At 38.8% G+C, this 15561-nt stretch overlaps 1 protein-coding gene across 1 annotated transcript in view; it reads left to right on the forward strand.

The window, feature by feature from the left end:
• The first annotated feature begins 2291 nt into the window (after positions 1-2291).
• LOC132109374 (tripartite motif-containing protein 16-like) overlaps positions 2292-15561 on the forward strand; it is a 33104-nt gene continuing 19834 nt past the window's right edge. The window contains exons 1-6 of the mRNA XM_059515394.1: positions 2292-2894; positions 3244-3339; positions 3419-3652; positions 3981-4140; positions 4281-4328; positions 4556-5151. Coding sequence (XP_059371377.1) covers positions 2322-2894; positions 3244-3339; positions 3419-3652; positions 3981-4140; positions 4281-4328; positions 4556-5142 — 1698 coding nt within the window. The 5' untranslated portion in view covers positions 2292-2321 and the 3' untranslated portion in view covers positions 5143-5151. The remainder of the gene's footprint in view (positions 2895-3243; positions 3340-3418; positions 3653-3980; positions 4141-4280; positions 4329-4555; positions 5152-15561) is intronic.

Below are 15561 nucleotides of genomic sequence, written 5' to 3' on the forward strand. Positions count from 1 at the left end.
AGCCACACAGCAAAAAAAAAACCTCCTCTTTTTTCCTCTCGCACTGCCACAGTATCATCAGCATAACAGTGAGAGCTAACACCATGTTTTTCTGAATATCTCTCCCAAGGGTAACATATAAAACGTGAAGAGTAGCGGCCCTAGTACTGAGCCTTGAGGTACTCCACAAACTGCACTTGTGATCGATATGATACCTCTTCATTCACTGCTATGAATTGATGGCGGTCATATAAGTATGATTTAAACCATGGTAATGCACTTCCATTAATGCCACAAAGTGTTCAAGTCTATGCAAAAGAATGTTATGGTCAATTGTGTCAAACGCAGCACTTAGATCCAATAGAACTAATAGAGAGATACAACCACAATCAGATGATAAGAGCAGGTCATTTGTAACTCTAAGGGGAGCAGTCTCAGTACTATGATACGGTCTAAATCCTGACTGGAAATCCTCACAGATACCATTTTCTCTAAGAAGGAATATAATTGTGAGGATACCACCTTTTCTAGTATCTTGGACAGAAAAGGGAGATTTAAGATCAGCCTATAATTAACTAGTTCTTTGGGGTCTTGTGTTTGTGTTGTGTTTTTTTTTATGAGAGCCTTAATAACAGCCAGTTTGAAGGTTTTGGGGACATATCATAATGACAATGAGGAATTAATAATAGTCAGAAGAGGATCTGTGACTTCTGGAAGCACCTCTTTTAGGAGCTTAGATGGTATAGGGTCTAACATACATGTTGTAGGTTTAGATGATTTAACATATTTATACAATTCTTCCTCTCCTATAGTTTAGAATGAGTGGAACTGTTCCTCAGAGGGTCTATAGTGCAGATGCGATGCTGTAGCTGAAGGCTGAATGGTTACAATTTTATCTCTAATAGTATCGATTTTAGAAGTAAAGTAGTTCATAAAGTCATTACTGCTGTGATGTTGGGAAATGTCAACACTTGTTGAGGCTTTATTTTTCATTAATTTAGCCACTGTATTGAATAAATACCTGGGGTTATGTTTGTTTTCTTCCAAAAGAGAAGAAAACTAATCGGATCTAGCAGTTTTTAATGTTTTTCTGTAGGATAGGTTACTTTCTCACCAAGCAATACGAAATACCTCTAGTTTTGGTTTCCTCCAGCTACGCTCCATTTTTCGGGCTGCTCTCTGTGACCGTTGTTGTGGGCGATGTGCTGTGTACTGTCTCGATCAGGCTCCTGAAGTCCCTCTTCACTGTCTCCGTCTGCCACAGCTAGTTGTCGTTAACCCCTGTGTGCAGCCCAACCACTCGGGCTCTAGTTGCCCTTCAGGATCGCAGATATAAGCGCAGAAACACTAAGAATACAAGCATTAGGGAAACAGTAAGTGTGTACTTCACCTTTAGCTAAGGTAGCATGGACGTTCTGGACGATGGAATCTCCAATGATCACAGCTTAGTGTTCTGTCTCGCGGAGCAGAGCGAAGTGGTTCTGGGTGGAAATCGCTGTATACTTACCTCTGACTTTCCCGCACAGCTCTCCACTCCCTCAGCTGGGCCTGCTTCTCCACCAGGTTGTGGATCTGCTTCAGCATGGCCTCCAGCTCGAGCTGCACTGAGTACAACTTGAATGCACCCTCACCTGCACTCAAACTTAAACACAAATTGGGGTCACTTCATCTACAGTGATATCATTGACTTGATTGCAAATAAATGCACAGACACTATTTAAACTGAACAGAGATGACATCACTGAATTCAATGATGAACTGCCTTTAACTATCATTTTGCATTATTGCATTTTCCTAATGAATGTTGTTCAGTTGCTTTGACGCAATGTATTTTGTTTAAAGCGCTATATAAATAAAGGTGACTTGACTTGACTTGACAAATCCGCCATTAAAGCAAATATCAGTGAGTAAAACAAAGGTATTGTCTGTGAATAGAGTGTAAGTAATGTAAGCAAGATTAGTGGTAGCCACTTTAGCGATGCTAATGGGTTATAAGCTAGTAGCAGAATCGGGAAATCAAAATAAAACTAGTGATAAAGTGCTCCGATTGTTTTTGTTGTAGAATACAAGGGTGGATGTATTCACATGTTATAGAAACAAAAATGATGATGTATAAAATGTATTTTAAGACTGAAAATGAGAGAATAGAGAATTAACTTGACAGAACAAAGCAGGAATGAGCAGGAATGAGGAACCTGTTTTACAGACATGCAGACACACCTGTTTTACACACGTCACTCAAACACAGAACCAGGAAACAGGAATCATGTGACTTCAGGGAAAGAGAAACTGAAGTGTAGTTGAGCTTTTGTGTGTTTGTGTCTCTGCATTTAAGCAGTAAAATGGCAGAAGCCAGAGTTTCTCAGGATGAGTTCTTGTGTCCACTTTGTCTGGATCTCCTGAAGGATCCAGTGGCTATTCCCTGTGGACACAGTTACTGTAAGAGCTGTATTACAGTCTGCTGGGATCAGGAGGATCAGAAGAGAGTCTACAGCTGTCCTCAGTGCAGACAGACCTTCAGTCCAAGACCTGCTTTAGCTAGAAACACCATGCTGGCTGAAGTGGTGGAGAAACTGAAGAAGACCAGACTCTCTGATGACTGTTACGCTGGAGCTGGAGATGTGCAATGTGACGTCTGTACTGGAAGAAAATACAAAGCCGTCAAGTCCTGTCTGGTGTGTCAGGAATCATACTGTCAAGCTCATTTTGATCGTCATGAGGAGTTTCATTCGCATAAGCCACACAAGGTGACTGATGCCACTGAACTACTGCAGGAGATGATCTGCCAGAAACATGAGAAGATCCTCGAGGTTTTCTGTCACACTGACCAGAAATGTATATGTGTGCTGTGTACGATGGATGAACATAAGAACCATGACACTGTTTCAGCTGCAGCACAGAGGACAGAGAAACAGGTATTTAAATCTAGCGATCAAGTTAATATTTAGTGCAGTGATCCAGTAGTCTCTTTATTTTCTGTTTAGAGCAACAGCTTAATTAAACAGAACACAGAAAAAACTGTCAGTCTGAAGCTCTATGTATGTGTCACATTTACTGTTATAAACAGGCCTTAATCTTTATTTTAATTAATGATTGATTATTGCAACCGATCACTTCTGGAGTTTGATCCTACAGCCATTTGTTATCAGTATATATAAGTAACTTTTAAACTGCCTCACCCTACATTTACTGGATTGATCTGTTCATGATGATTTAGTGCCAGTAGTTTTCTGTGAGATTCACTATCATCTGTTTGTCCTGCAGAAGCAGCTGAAGGAGAAGCAGAAGTCGTTCCAGCAGAGAATCCAGCAGAGAGAGAAAGATCTTCAGCAGCTGAGAGAGACTGTGGAGTCTCATAAGGTGAGTCTGGAGAAGAAGAGAAGTTTGTCTCCGTCTCAGTTCAGACTCACTGAAGCTGAATCACTGTGTGTCCTAACAGCGCTCTGCACAGACAGCAGTGGAGGACAGTGAGAGGATCTTTACTGAGCTCATCCGCTCCATTGAGAGAAGCCGCTCTGAGCTGATTCAACTGATCAGAGATCAGGAAAAGACTGCAGTGAGTCGAGCTGAAGAACGACTGGAGCGACTGGAGCAGGAGATCAATGATCTGAGGAGGAGAGACGCTAAGCTGGAGCAGCTTTCACACACACAGGATCACATCCAGTTCCTGCAGGTAACACAGATCTACAAGAACAGGATCATAGTGGACTTGAGCAGATTCTGTAACAGGAGACTCACATTTCTCTGAGCTCTTTCTTCTTGAAGATACATTTAGCTGAAAAACACCAATAGAAAACCACCAACAGTTCAAATCTTCACCAACAATTCAGCTTTTACCTAATTTTATCTTCTGATTTACTACATCATATGAAATCAGTTAAAATTGATTCAAAATTGGATCAGGTGATTTATAGATTGGATAGAACTGATAAAAAAATCTGATGTTGGTGCATGTTTTGTGAAGTGTGGAGCTGATGAGTTTTGATTTCTGTGTTCTGTAGAGTTTCCAGTCTCTCTCAGCACCTCCTGAATCTACAGATGTAAATGATGATCCCTTCAGTTCTCTCTTCTCTTTTGATGATCTGAGAGAATCTGTCTGTCAGCTGAGAGACAAACTGGAGGATTTCTGCAAAGAGGATCTCAAGAAGATCTCAGACAGAGGTAAAGTCCTGGAGATTCATCTGCTCTCAGAAACTAGTCCATCATCATCTCATATCATGGAGAACATCATATTAGAAATGTGTTAGGAATAGATGCAGGATCATGAGAATCACATTGTTCATGTCTGTTGATTTCCACAGTCACATTCACCAACATTGTTTTCCGGACCAGGAATGTCTTCCTACGAGGTAAGTCAACAAGAAGACAAGCAGAAAAACTCACTGAGTGTATTCATATTCTTTCTGTAGAAGGTGAAATAATAGTTTTATAACTGATGATGTAAATGACGGTTCACACAGATATCTGGTCATCTGTACTGAGACACCGATGATTCACTGAACATGAAGAGTTCAGCTACAGGAAAAGATCAAACAGATTCATAATTCCTGTTTCTGATGTGTTTTATCTCCATCAGATTCCCATCAGCTCACTCTGGATCTGAACACAGTGAATAAATGCCTCCGTCTCTCTGAGAGTAACAGAGTGATTACTAACACTGGCACAGATCAACCATATCCTGATCATGCAGACCGATTTGATGGTTGGTCACAGATGTTGTGTAGAGAGAGTGTGTGTGGACGCTGTTACTGGGAGATTGAATGGAGTGGAGATTATGGTGTGTTTATATCAGTGTCATATAAGAGCATCAGCAGGAAGGGAGATGGTGATGAGTGTGGGTTTGGAGGTAATGATCAGTCCTGGAGTTTGTTCTGCTCTCCCTCCAGTTACTCATTCATACACAAAAACAAATGGACTGATCTCTCTGTGAAGTCCATCAGCAGTAGAATAGGAGTGTTTGTGGATCACAGTGCAGGAACTCTGTCCTTCTACAGCGTCTCTGACACAATGAGCCTCATCCACACAGTCCAGACCACATTCACTCAGACGCTCTATCCTGGGTTTTATATTGGTTCTGGATCATCAGTGAAACTGTTGATGAATCAAAATAAATTGATGATAAATTCTACCCATAATGCTTTGAGCTGCATGATGAATCAGTAACAGTGAAACGTTATAGAGTCTGATTTTCCTTCAACAAGAATAAAACAAGCAATTTTAAAACTTTTAAAATTATTTAAAAATGTACTTAAGATGAATATTTGCAATCAGTTCGGACATTGCACCGTGCTCATTCAATAAATGCATAGCTAAACAGATGAGTTTTAAGTCTAGATTTAAATCTTACTAGTGTTTTAGCACATCTGATCTCTTCTGGAAGCTGATTCCAGCCGCGGGCAACATAGTAACTAAAGGAGGACTCCCCTTGTTTTGTGTGAACCCTTGGTATTTCTAACTGACTTGATCCTAATGATCTGAGTGCTCTGTTAGGTTTATATTCAGTGAACAAATCTGCAATATATTTCGGTCCTAGGTCATTTAGTGACTTATATATGAGTAAAAGTACTTTAAAATCAATCCTAAATGTAACTGAAAGCCAGTGTAAGGACCTGAGGACTGGTGTGATATGCTCAGATTTTCTTGTTCTAGTCAGAATCCTGGCAGCAGCGTTCTGGATGAGCTGCAGCTGTCTAATGGTCTTTTTGGGAAGGCCGGTGAGGAGCCCATTACAATAGTCCACCCTGCTGGTGATGAAGGCATGAACAAGTTTCTCCAAGTCTTGGCTGGAAACAAAACATCTAATTTTTGCAATGTTTTTTAAATGATAGTATGCTGATTTAGTTACTGCTTTGACATGACTACTGAAACTAAGGTCTGTCTCCAGAATCACACCAAGATTCCTGACTTGAGTTTTAGTTGTTTGACCCCTAGAGTCAAGGAATGCATTCACCTTGAAAACTTCATCTTTGTTTCCAAATGCAATGACTTCAGTTTTTTCCTTGTTTAACTGAAAAAAGTTCTGGCACATCCAACTATTAATTTCATCAATGCATTGGCAGAGGGAGTCAATGGTGCTGTAGTCATTTGGAGATAAGGCTAGGTAAATCTGGGTATCATTAGCATAGCTGTGATAGGCAATTTGGTTCTTTCTCATTATTTGACTTAGTGGGAGCATATACAGGCTAAACAAGAGCGGTGCAAGAATTGACCCTTGTGGGACTCCGCATGTCATGGACGTCCACTTAGACTTATGCTCTCCTAGACTCACATAATAACCTCTCCCTTCTAAGTGTGACCTGAACCATTTGAGTACCATCCCAGAAAGCCCGACCCAGTTTTCCAGTCTCTCTAGTAGTATGTTATGATCGACAGTGTCAAACGCAGCACTGAGATCTAGCAATACCAGCACCGATATTTTGCCAGAGTCACAATTTAAGCAAATATCATTTATTATCTTAGTGAGTGCTGTCTCTGTGCTGTGATGCGGTCGAAAACCAGATTGAAAATTGTCCAGGTATCCATTTGAGTTTAAGTATTTGTTCAGCTGATTAAAAACTACCTTTTCTATAATTTTGCCTATAAAAGGAAGATTAGATATTGGTCTAAAATTGCTCAAAATGGTGTTATCAAGATTGTTAGTATAGACAGTAAGATTAATGTGTACGAGTCCTGCAGAGTGACCATGTGTTTCTGTGCTTTACTCAATCTATGTTTGTGTTGGACAAAATCAGTCATTTAGCTTTTATTGTGGTGTCACATTTCAATCAAAATTATCTTTCTGTTCTAATGATCACACAATCAATAAATCATTTTCATTATTCACCTTGAGATGCTGAGACGCTGTTTTTATTGCCATACTGTATATTTCACGAGTTCACGCTTACAATATAATTAGCTAAGGTATAGTATGCGTATTTGGCGTGCTGTCCGGGGAAGGGCTCAGAGCTCGGGAATAGCCCGAACCTAGAGTACCCCCCCTTCCCCATCTTTTTATAAGGTGAACTCGAAGTGAGGAGATGGGGTGGAGGAGGGATGCTGACTTTGGGGAAGTCGTGGCCTAATGGTTAGAGAGTCGGACTCCCAATCGAAAGGTTGTGAGTTCGAGTCCCGGGCCGGCAGGAATTGTGGGTGGGGGGAGTGCATGTACAGTTCTCTCTCCACCCTCAATACCACGACTTAGGTGCCCTTGAGCAAGGCATCGAACCCCCAACTGCTCCCTGGGCGCCGCAGCATAAATGGCTGCCCACTGCTCTGGGTGTGTGCTCACAGTGTGTGTGTGTGTTCACTGCTCTGTGTGTGTGCATTTCGGATGGGTTAAATGCAGAGCACAAATTCTGAGTATGGGTCACCATACTTGGCTGAATGTCACTTCACTTCACTTCACTTCATAAACCGTCAATGGACAGAGGTAAGTCAGCGATATTTATACTGTGGTATTGATTACTTGATTGTGGTCCACCTGTGTTGATTTAGGCTAAGTATGTGACGCGCTCTTCCCGTATCTTGTTAATAGAACATCATTTAGCTGTTAACCTTAGAATTATTTTTTTGTTTTACTAACAGCTGTTTAATAATTTGTGTTACAGTTATTCTCGATTGTTAACACACTTTAACTTATTAATTTGGCCCAATTTCCCAAACCATTCATTCAGTTCTCGAAACAAAGACACTTTTCTCAAAACACATTTCACCCATTTAAATAAAAACAGCAGCCGCTTATTCAAAGGACTCAGAATTAAAAATGTTGTTCTCTGGTTCAGTTGTTTGTAGCTAATTGTCCACATGATCCATCACAGTTTGGTCTCTGCATTCTTTTTTGTTTTACTGACTCAAAAACCGCTTCAGATGATTCAGCATAGGCTGATTCAGCTCTAGAGTAAAGCCCAAAGTGTAGTGTACATTAGTGTATGTGTACAATAAAACATGTAGCCTTTCAAAACATTTCCCTTCTTCCATTCATTGCAAAGACACTTGAATGAGCTGTGTTCAACCTGCTCTCTATGTTCCTTGTACAGAACAACCACCTGTACAGCAACCAATCTGGCTTCAAAAGTGGCCACTCAACTGAGACTGCCCTGCTCTCGATTACTGAAGCTCTGCGACTGGCAAGAGCAGCTTCAAAATCCTCAGTACTCATCTTACTGGACCTGTCTGCTGCTTTTGACACTGTTAATCACCAAATTCTCCTGTCCACCCTCAGAAAGATGGGCATCTCTGGAACCGCACTCCTGTGATTTAAGTCATACCTTTCCGATAGATCCTTCAGCATGTCTTGGAGGGGTGTTGTTTCTAAGTCATAAAAACTTGCTACCGAGGTTCCTCAAGGCTCAGTACTTGGACCACTTCTCTTCTCCATCTACATGACATCATTAGAATCATTCATTCAGAAGCATGGCTTTTCTTATCACTGCTACGCTGATGACTCTCAACTCTACTTCTCATTCCAACCAGATGACCTGACGGTAGCTGCTCGCATTTCAGCCTGTCTGAGTGACATTTCTAGCGAGATGAATGACCATCACCTTCAGCTCAACCTTACTAAGACAGAACTCCTGATGGTTCCAGCTAACCCATCGTTTCATCACAACTTCTCTATACAGCTGGGTTTGTCAACCATAACTCCTTCCAGGACAGCCAGAAACCTAGGATTTGTAGTGGATCATCAGTTAAGCTTCACAGACCATATTGCTACAATGACCCAGTCCTGCAGATTTGCCTTATACAACATTAGGAAGATTAGACTCTTCCTGTTAGAGCAAGCCACCCATCTTCTTGTTCAAGCTCTTGTTCTCTCCAGACTGCATGTACTATCAAGCCTCTGCAACTGATCCAGAATGCAGCATCAAGGGTTGTCTTCAATGAGCCAAAAAAAAGCTCACGTTATTCCTCTCCTCATCAGCTTACACTGGCTACCAGTAGCCGCTCGCATTGCATTTGTTTCATTTCAGTTTCATTTGATAGCATGTGCAAACGCAGGCAGTCAACACCTGCTTTCCCTGCCTTTTATCCAATTACTCGTCTATGCCATTACTCACCCTATTGATTACCATGTCTTCTGCCACTAATGAAGAAGATCTGTGGCAAGTTGAATCCATTTACACTGACGTCCCAGCAGCAGATTTTGCCCCTTTGTCTCCTTTCACCAGCAAAGAAGCATGTGCACAAGAGGAAGAACTTCGAGGAAGAAAACTTTTTGATATACTTTGTTTTTGTATGTGGACATTAGTGTATGCATACAATCAAACACATAACCTTTCAAAGCATATTCCATTTGATAACATGTGCAAACACAGGCAGTCGACACATATGCTCTAGAAAGCTTCACCTTTGATCACGGACTGCTGCATTTTTGCTCTGTGAAAACATTGACTTCCCACCAGCAGATTTTGCCCCTCTGCCTCATTTCTCAAGCAAGAAGCATGTGCAGAAGAAGAACATCGGTCCAGTCTTTGTTTTGGCCTCTGTGGCACCCAAACGGGGAGGTGGTTCTGCTGGCTCAGCCCAGCCTAGAGACGTTATATGCGAAATCTATTCATCTCATAGAGCAGAGCTGGACAATATATCACCATCATTTATGACCTGGCTTTGGCATATGGAAGAACTGTCTTTTAAAAGTATCAAATTCTTCTTTTCAAAAGTTGACATGTTTATTCAGCAATTTAATCAGTGGCCAAGAAAAAAACCCACTTTCTAAAAAAGGAGAAAAATAAATAAAACCATCAACCCCAGTCAATGTTTACAGGCTGGGAAGGGTGGTGAGAAACCAACCTAATGTAATGAGTCAACTGAAGGCAAGCGTAGTGAGAACCCAAGTGCAGTTTATTTACAGACGTGAAATCCAAAATCCAAACAATAAATGAAGACTTGACTAGACTTGAACAGATTTGACTAGGCATGAACAGACTTGATTCATAGACTAGACTCACCGACAGCAGGTTACAACATCAAAGAAACAAAGAACAAAGGCGACGACATGGCTACTGATAGCAAACAATACAGGTCACGTGACTAAGACAACCAATGAGCACATGACACAATTAACAAGAGAACCTATAGGTGCGTTCGACTTGAAGCAGGGCTACAGACGGCGGTCAACGAGAGCAGCCGCTTGCAGTCGGGGGTGGAGTTGAAAACAGACAAGTCAAGCCGGACACTTTCCGCTCCTGTTATTGACACTCACACGGTGTTTAGTGAATTAAATGCAATATTTGTCAAATATACAGATGTTTCAGAAACATTTTCATGACCAACAGAAACACTTTTTATATACTTCTTAATACAAAGCTATCTTTTCAAGAATTAAGTTCAACATAATCATATATTATTTAAATACTAATAAAGTGGGGGTATATAGGATTTTTTCAGTGCTGTATGATAAACATGACTTAATACAACAATGTGACTACAGTAAAAAAGCTAAAAACACAGATTATTGGTATTGAAAAGTTATAAAAAACCTGAAACACATGTGATTGTTGTCATGTGGTGAATCTGGCCAATTGTGAAGCAGTCGTCATTAGTGCTCCTGCAGTCCCTCTGGAGAAACCATAGACAGTAAAAGAAATGGACACAGTGACCCCATTGGATTCAACCGAGAGAAGTGAAGTCAATTAGAAGCACTTGCATCCTGGGGGTCGAGCGTACTGCGCAGACTCAAACTGTGCTTGATGACGTAGATGTCACGTTAGCAACCTGTAAATATTCTAATCGCTTTGCCAAGAGAAATCTGAATCACCCACCGAATCTTGCAGAGAAGGCGAGCGTGAACAGGAGCAAATTTTGGATAGTATTCTGATTAATTATCTACCTTGACTTTATGCCTCCATATTCCCCCGATTGCCTCATAGACAGTAAAAGATTGCCTGCGAGCTTCTCCTCCTGTCCATACAGTAATTTCTCTACTGTGCGACAGAGAGTCGCTGGTTATGACGCAATCGTTAGCCTATTTTTTTACAAAAACTGCTTCTACAGGACCATAACGTAAGATACAAAGTAATGGAGCCTTTAATACATTTTCATGTTTCTTTAGAAATAATGAATGGACAAACTGAGTCTTTAAACGCCTCAGATGTAAAGTTATTCGCTGTCAAAGTGACGCCAAAAATGAATAGGAGTCAATGGAATGCTAACAGTAGGCGGGGGTCCGCTAGCCAATGACGGCGCCCAGGGGTGCTTCAAAAAATATGAAACCCCTGGAGAAACTGTGGTGGTTGAGTCAGCTGGCTGCTCTTGAAATGCTCTTGCGGTACTTTGATGCCACACGTGACAGTCATGTGGCGTCTGTGCCATCTCAGGTTGGACAAAATTTCAGGCTAACAGAGAAAGTGTAGTGGCAGTATTTTTTGACATCAAGAAAGCGTATGATATGATGTGGAAAGACGGGTTAATAATTCAATTGAGAAAAATATTAAATATAATGGATAAGACACATGCCTTTGGAGTGACACGGGTTCGAATCCTCTGTGAGACACCAGTGTGTCCCTGAGCAAGACACTTAACCCCTAGTTGCTCCAGAGGAGTGCGACCTCTGACATATATCCGGGTGTGTGCTCACAGTGTGTGTGTGTGTGTTCACTGCTCTGTGTGTGTGCACTTCGGATGGGTTAAATGCAGAGCACAAATTCTGAGTATGGGTCACCATACTTGGCCGAATGTCACTTTCACTTCACTTCACTTCACTTCATATAGTACAGACCAAAAGTTTGGAAACATTACTATTTTTAATGTTTTTGAAAGAAGTTACTTCTGCTCATCAAGCCTGCATTTATTTGATCAAAAATACAGAAAAAAATGTAATATTGTGAAATATTATTACAATTTAAAATAATTGTTTTAAAATTTATTCTACTTTAAATTATCATTTATTTCTGTGATGCAAAGCTGAATTTTTAGGATCATTATCACATGATCCTTTAAAAATCATTCTAATATGATGATTCATTATCAAAGTTGGAAACAGTTCTGCTGCTTAAGATTTTTTCAGAACATGTGATACTTTTTTAGGATACTTTGATGAATAAAAAGTAAAAAAAAAAAAAAAAGAAGCTATGTTTTTAAAATATAAATATTTAGTAATAACAATATACACTACTGGTCAGTAATTTGGGGTCAGTCATTTTTTTCTTTCTTTTTTTAAAATAAAATCAATACTTTTATTCAGCAAGGATGTGTTAAATTGATAAAAAGTGATAGTAAAGAAAATATATTATTAGAATATATATTATTAGATTTTTTATTTTATTTTGAATAAATGCAGTTCTTTTTAACTTTTTATTGATCAAATATATGAGACAGCAGAACTGTTTCCAACACTCATAATAAATCAGAATATTAGAATGATTTCTAAATGATCGTGTGATAGACTGATGTTACATGTGACACTGAAGCTGGAGGAATGATGCTGAAAATTCAGCTTTGCATCACAGGAATACATTATTTATTTAAAGTATATTCAAATAGAAAACTATTATTTTAAGTTGTAATAATATTTCACAATATTACTGTTTTTTCTGTATTTTTGATCAAATAAATGCAGACTTGATGAGCAGAAGAAACTTCTTTTAAAAACATTAAAAATAGTAATGTTTCCAAACTTTTGGTCTGTACTGTATATATAGTAATTGTAAGTCGCTTTGGATAAAAGCGTCAGCTAAATGAATAAATTTAAATGCAAAATGTAAATCTAATTAAAGATTGGGAAAGAATTTTCAGAGATAATAAAGGTATAACATCACAAGGGACTATAATTAGTCCTTTATTATTTTCTATTATGGTTAATGATGTGTTTTTAAGTACTGAAAAAGGAATAGAAATTTCTCTTTATGCAGATGATGGTGGAATCTGGGAACGAGGGATGAATTTAGAGTTTGTTGTAAGGAAAGTGCAAGAAGCAATGACAGAAGTAGAAAGGTGGTCATATAGGTTTTAGATTCTCTGTTGAAAAATCAAAAACTTTAATATTTTCAAAATGTATGATAAGTAAAGAGTTAAACACCCAGCTAGGGTAGTTCTAAAACCTTTCTGGGAAAAAGGAAAGAAAGAAATCAGAAGTTTTGGATGGGAAGTGCCTAGAGTGGTAAAACAAATGGAAACAGGTAAAACTCCAATAAGCTCTACAGTTCCATGATCAAAAATCCCTTTGTGGTTAATACAGGGGCGGACTGGGACCAAAAAGTGGCCCTGGACTTTCTGGCCCACAGCAGCCCACCACATCAAAACGCAAACGCCCCTGTTTTGATGTAATTTATTTATTTGATATTTAAGTATACTGTTTGGGGATTTTAACCAATAGGGCAACTGATCCTCCATTGAATAATAAAAAAAAAAAGATAACCTGCGTGCTGCAGCTGTTCATTTAGCGACTCCTAGTGAGCGATACATGTTCATCACGAGACAAACATTCTCCTAGAACTCACACTTTGCATTCAGTTAACCAGTGTTGGGGAGTAACTAGTTACATGTAACTTAATTACGTAATTTAATTACAAAATAAAAATAACTGTAATCAGTTACAGTTACTAAGAAAAAATGAGTAATTAAATTACAGTTACTTCTGAAAATTTTAAAGATTACAGTGGGGATTACATTTGAATATTTACACACATCCACATACAGATGTAATTGATTTCTTTCCCAAATTGAACTGACTATTCTGAGACGTACGGCCCTATAATTTCCGCGATGCAGAAACATAGTCTGGTTAGTAGAATCCAGTCATAAAAACGGGATTGCTATTGCCTAACACGGACGGAATATGCCACATTTTGGACAAATATATCAAAAGTACACTTGAATCAAAGCATATGCAAAGTTTTAATATTTGCTATAAATTCAGAGACAAAGGTTACTGTTGTTAAACCATGCCACAAATGTACATATTTATTTATTTAAAAATAAATACAAATGGTAATCCATTTGCAATAATAATAATTAAAAAAAACATGGTTACTGTACTTTTACGTAATAAAAGCAGTTAATTTTTGTGAGGGAAAAACATGACTCATGTTCAGTATTAGGATTTTATATTGTAGTGATGCACTCAATTTGACATGTAGGCAATTTAGAAAGTATAGTTTTGTTAAATCTTGAGTGTTAAAGTCATGAGGTAGATGGATAACAGGGCAAAATAAAGAGACTGAAAAGAAAAAAGAAATGAAGTGAAGGTGAACTTCAGGAGAGAACTTTTAATGATTTTGCATGTCCCCAAACTAAAGATTTAAATCTTTTTTTATATCAGGTCCATACAAAAAATAGTGTTGTCCATGAATTTGTTTGTATGAGTTTGAGATTTCCCGGTCTGAAATTTTATCCCAGTCCGCCCCATGTGGAAATTAATGAAGCAGACATGCAGACATGTGTTCAAATTTGATCATCTTAATTCAAGTGATGAAGGATTGTAAAAGTCTGACAGTATTGAGCACTGCTGTAAGGTTAAACCTGAATGGTGTAAATGTTTGAAGATGATTAACAGTTGCAAATAAACATTTATTGGAGATTTTGAAAAGTAATCAAAACGTAATCAAAAGTAATTAGTTACATTACTTTAATAAAGTAATTGAAAAAGTTACACTACTATTACATTTTAAATAGGGTAACTTGTAATCTGTAACCTATTACATTTCCAAAGTAACCTTCCCAACACTGCAATTAACAGATGCATGAATATGCGGTAATATAAGTTCATGATGCGATTCGTGAACAGATTATTCTCTTGAGTAAATCTTTTAAAATAATCATTTATTTTGTTTAACGAAAACATTGTGGAAACCAGTGGTTCACAAACTGGATAGATCTGAGGTGCAGGGCTCGCAAAATCGCTAGCCCGACGTCCAGGGGCTATTGTGTTTTGCAGTCGGGCTCCAAAATGTATCACTGCTCTTCCCGACGGGCTATCGTGAATAGTGATTTAAAATTCGCGTTGTTCACTTGCTTGGAGGGGTGAAATGTATCGTAGTTGATCGTTTTCACTTGTTTCTAAATCTTGCTGATTCAACTTTTTTAAACAATTTGCGCGCGTTCGAAGCTTGCGCGCACTCGTTCAAAGCACGCGCTGTGAGCAGCATTTCAGACAATGCGCGTACAAAGAATTAATTCATCTTTTGGGTATCGTAACTTCTGAATGAACAAATACACACACAATTATTTCAAAATAATTGTCTCTGCAAGTATTCTCGTAAACACAGTCGGTTATGTTTTAAGTGAATGTATACAGTGGCCTGCTGCTCAGAGAAATTCGCTGTACCAGATGAATCTGTCTCTCTCTAAATTAGACGAAAACGCGCTTGTTGGCTGCGCGATCGACTCACTCATCCATTTGCGTAGAAAAGAGATGTAATATTATGATTTCCGTCAATTAAAAAAAAAATAATAATAAAATAAAATATATATATAAATATATATATATTTGTGTACCGGGCGGGCCGGCCCACATTGGCTGGCGGCCCACCGGGAAAAGCCCCTGGGTTAATATATCAACCTACGGTGGATATGACATTGTTAAGTGAGGAAAATTAAGATAAGTTCAAATCAAATGTTCAGGTACCACAAATTAAGTACATTCATGAAAATTATAATAGTTATGTT

Source organism: Carassius carassius, chromosome 29 (assembly GCF_963082965.1).
Source record: "Carassius carassius chromosome 29, fCarCar2.1, whole genome shotgun sequence".
NCBI lineage: Eukaryota > Metazoa > Chordata > Actinopteri > Cypriniformes > Cyprinidae > Carassius > Carassius carassius.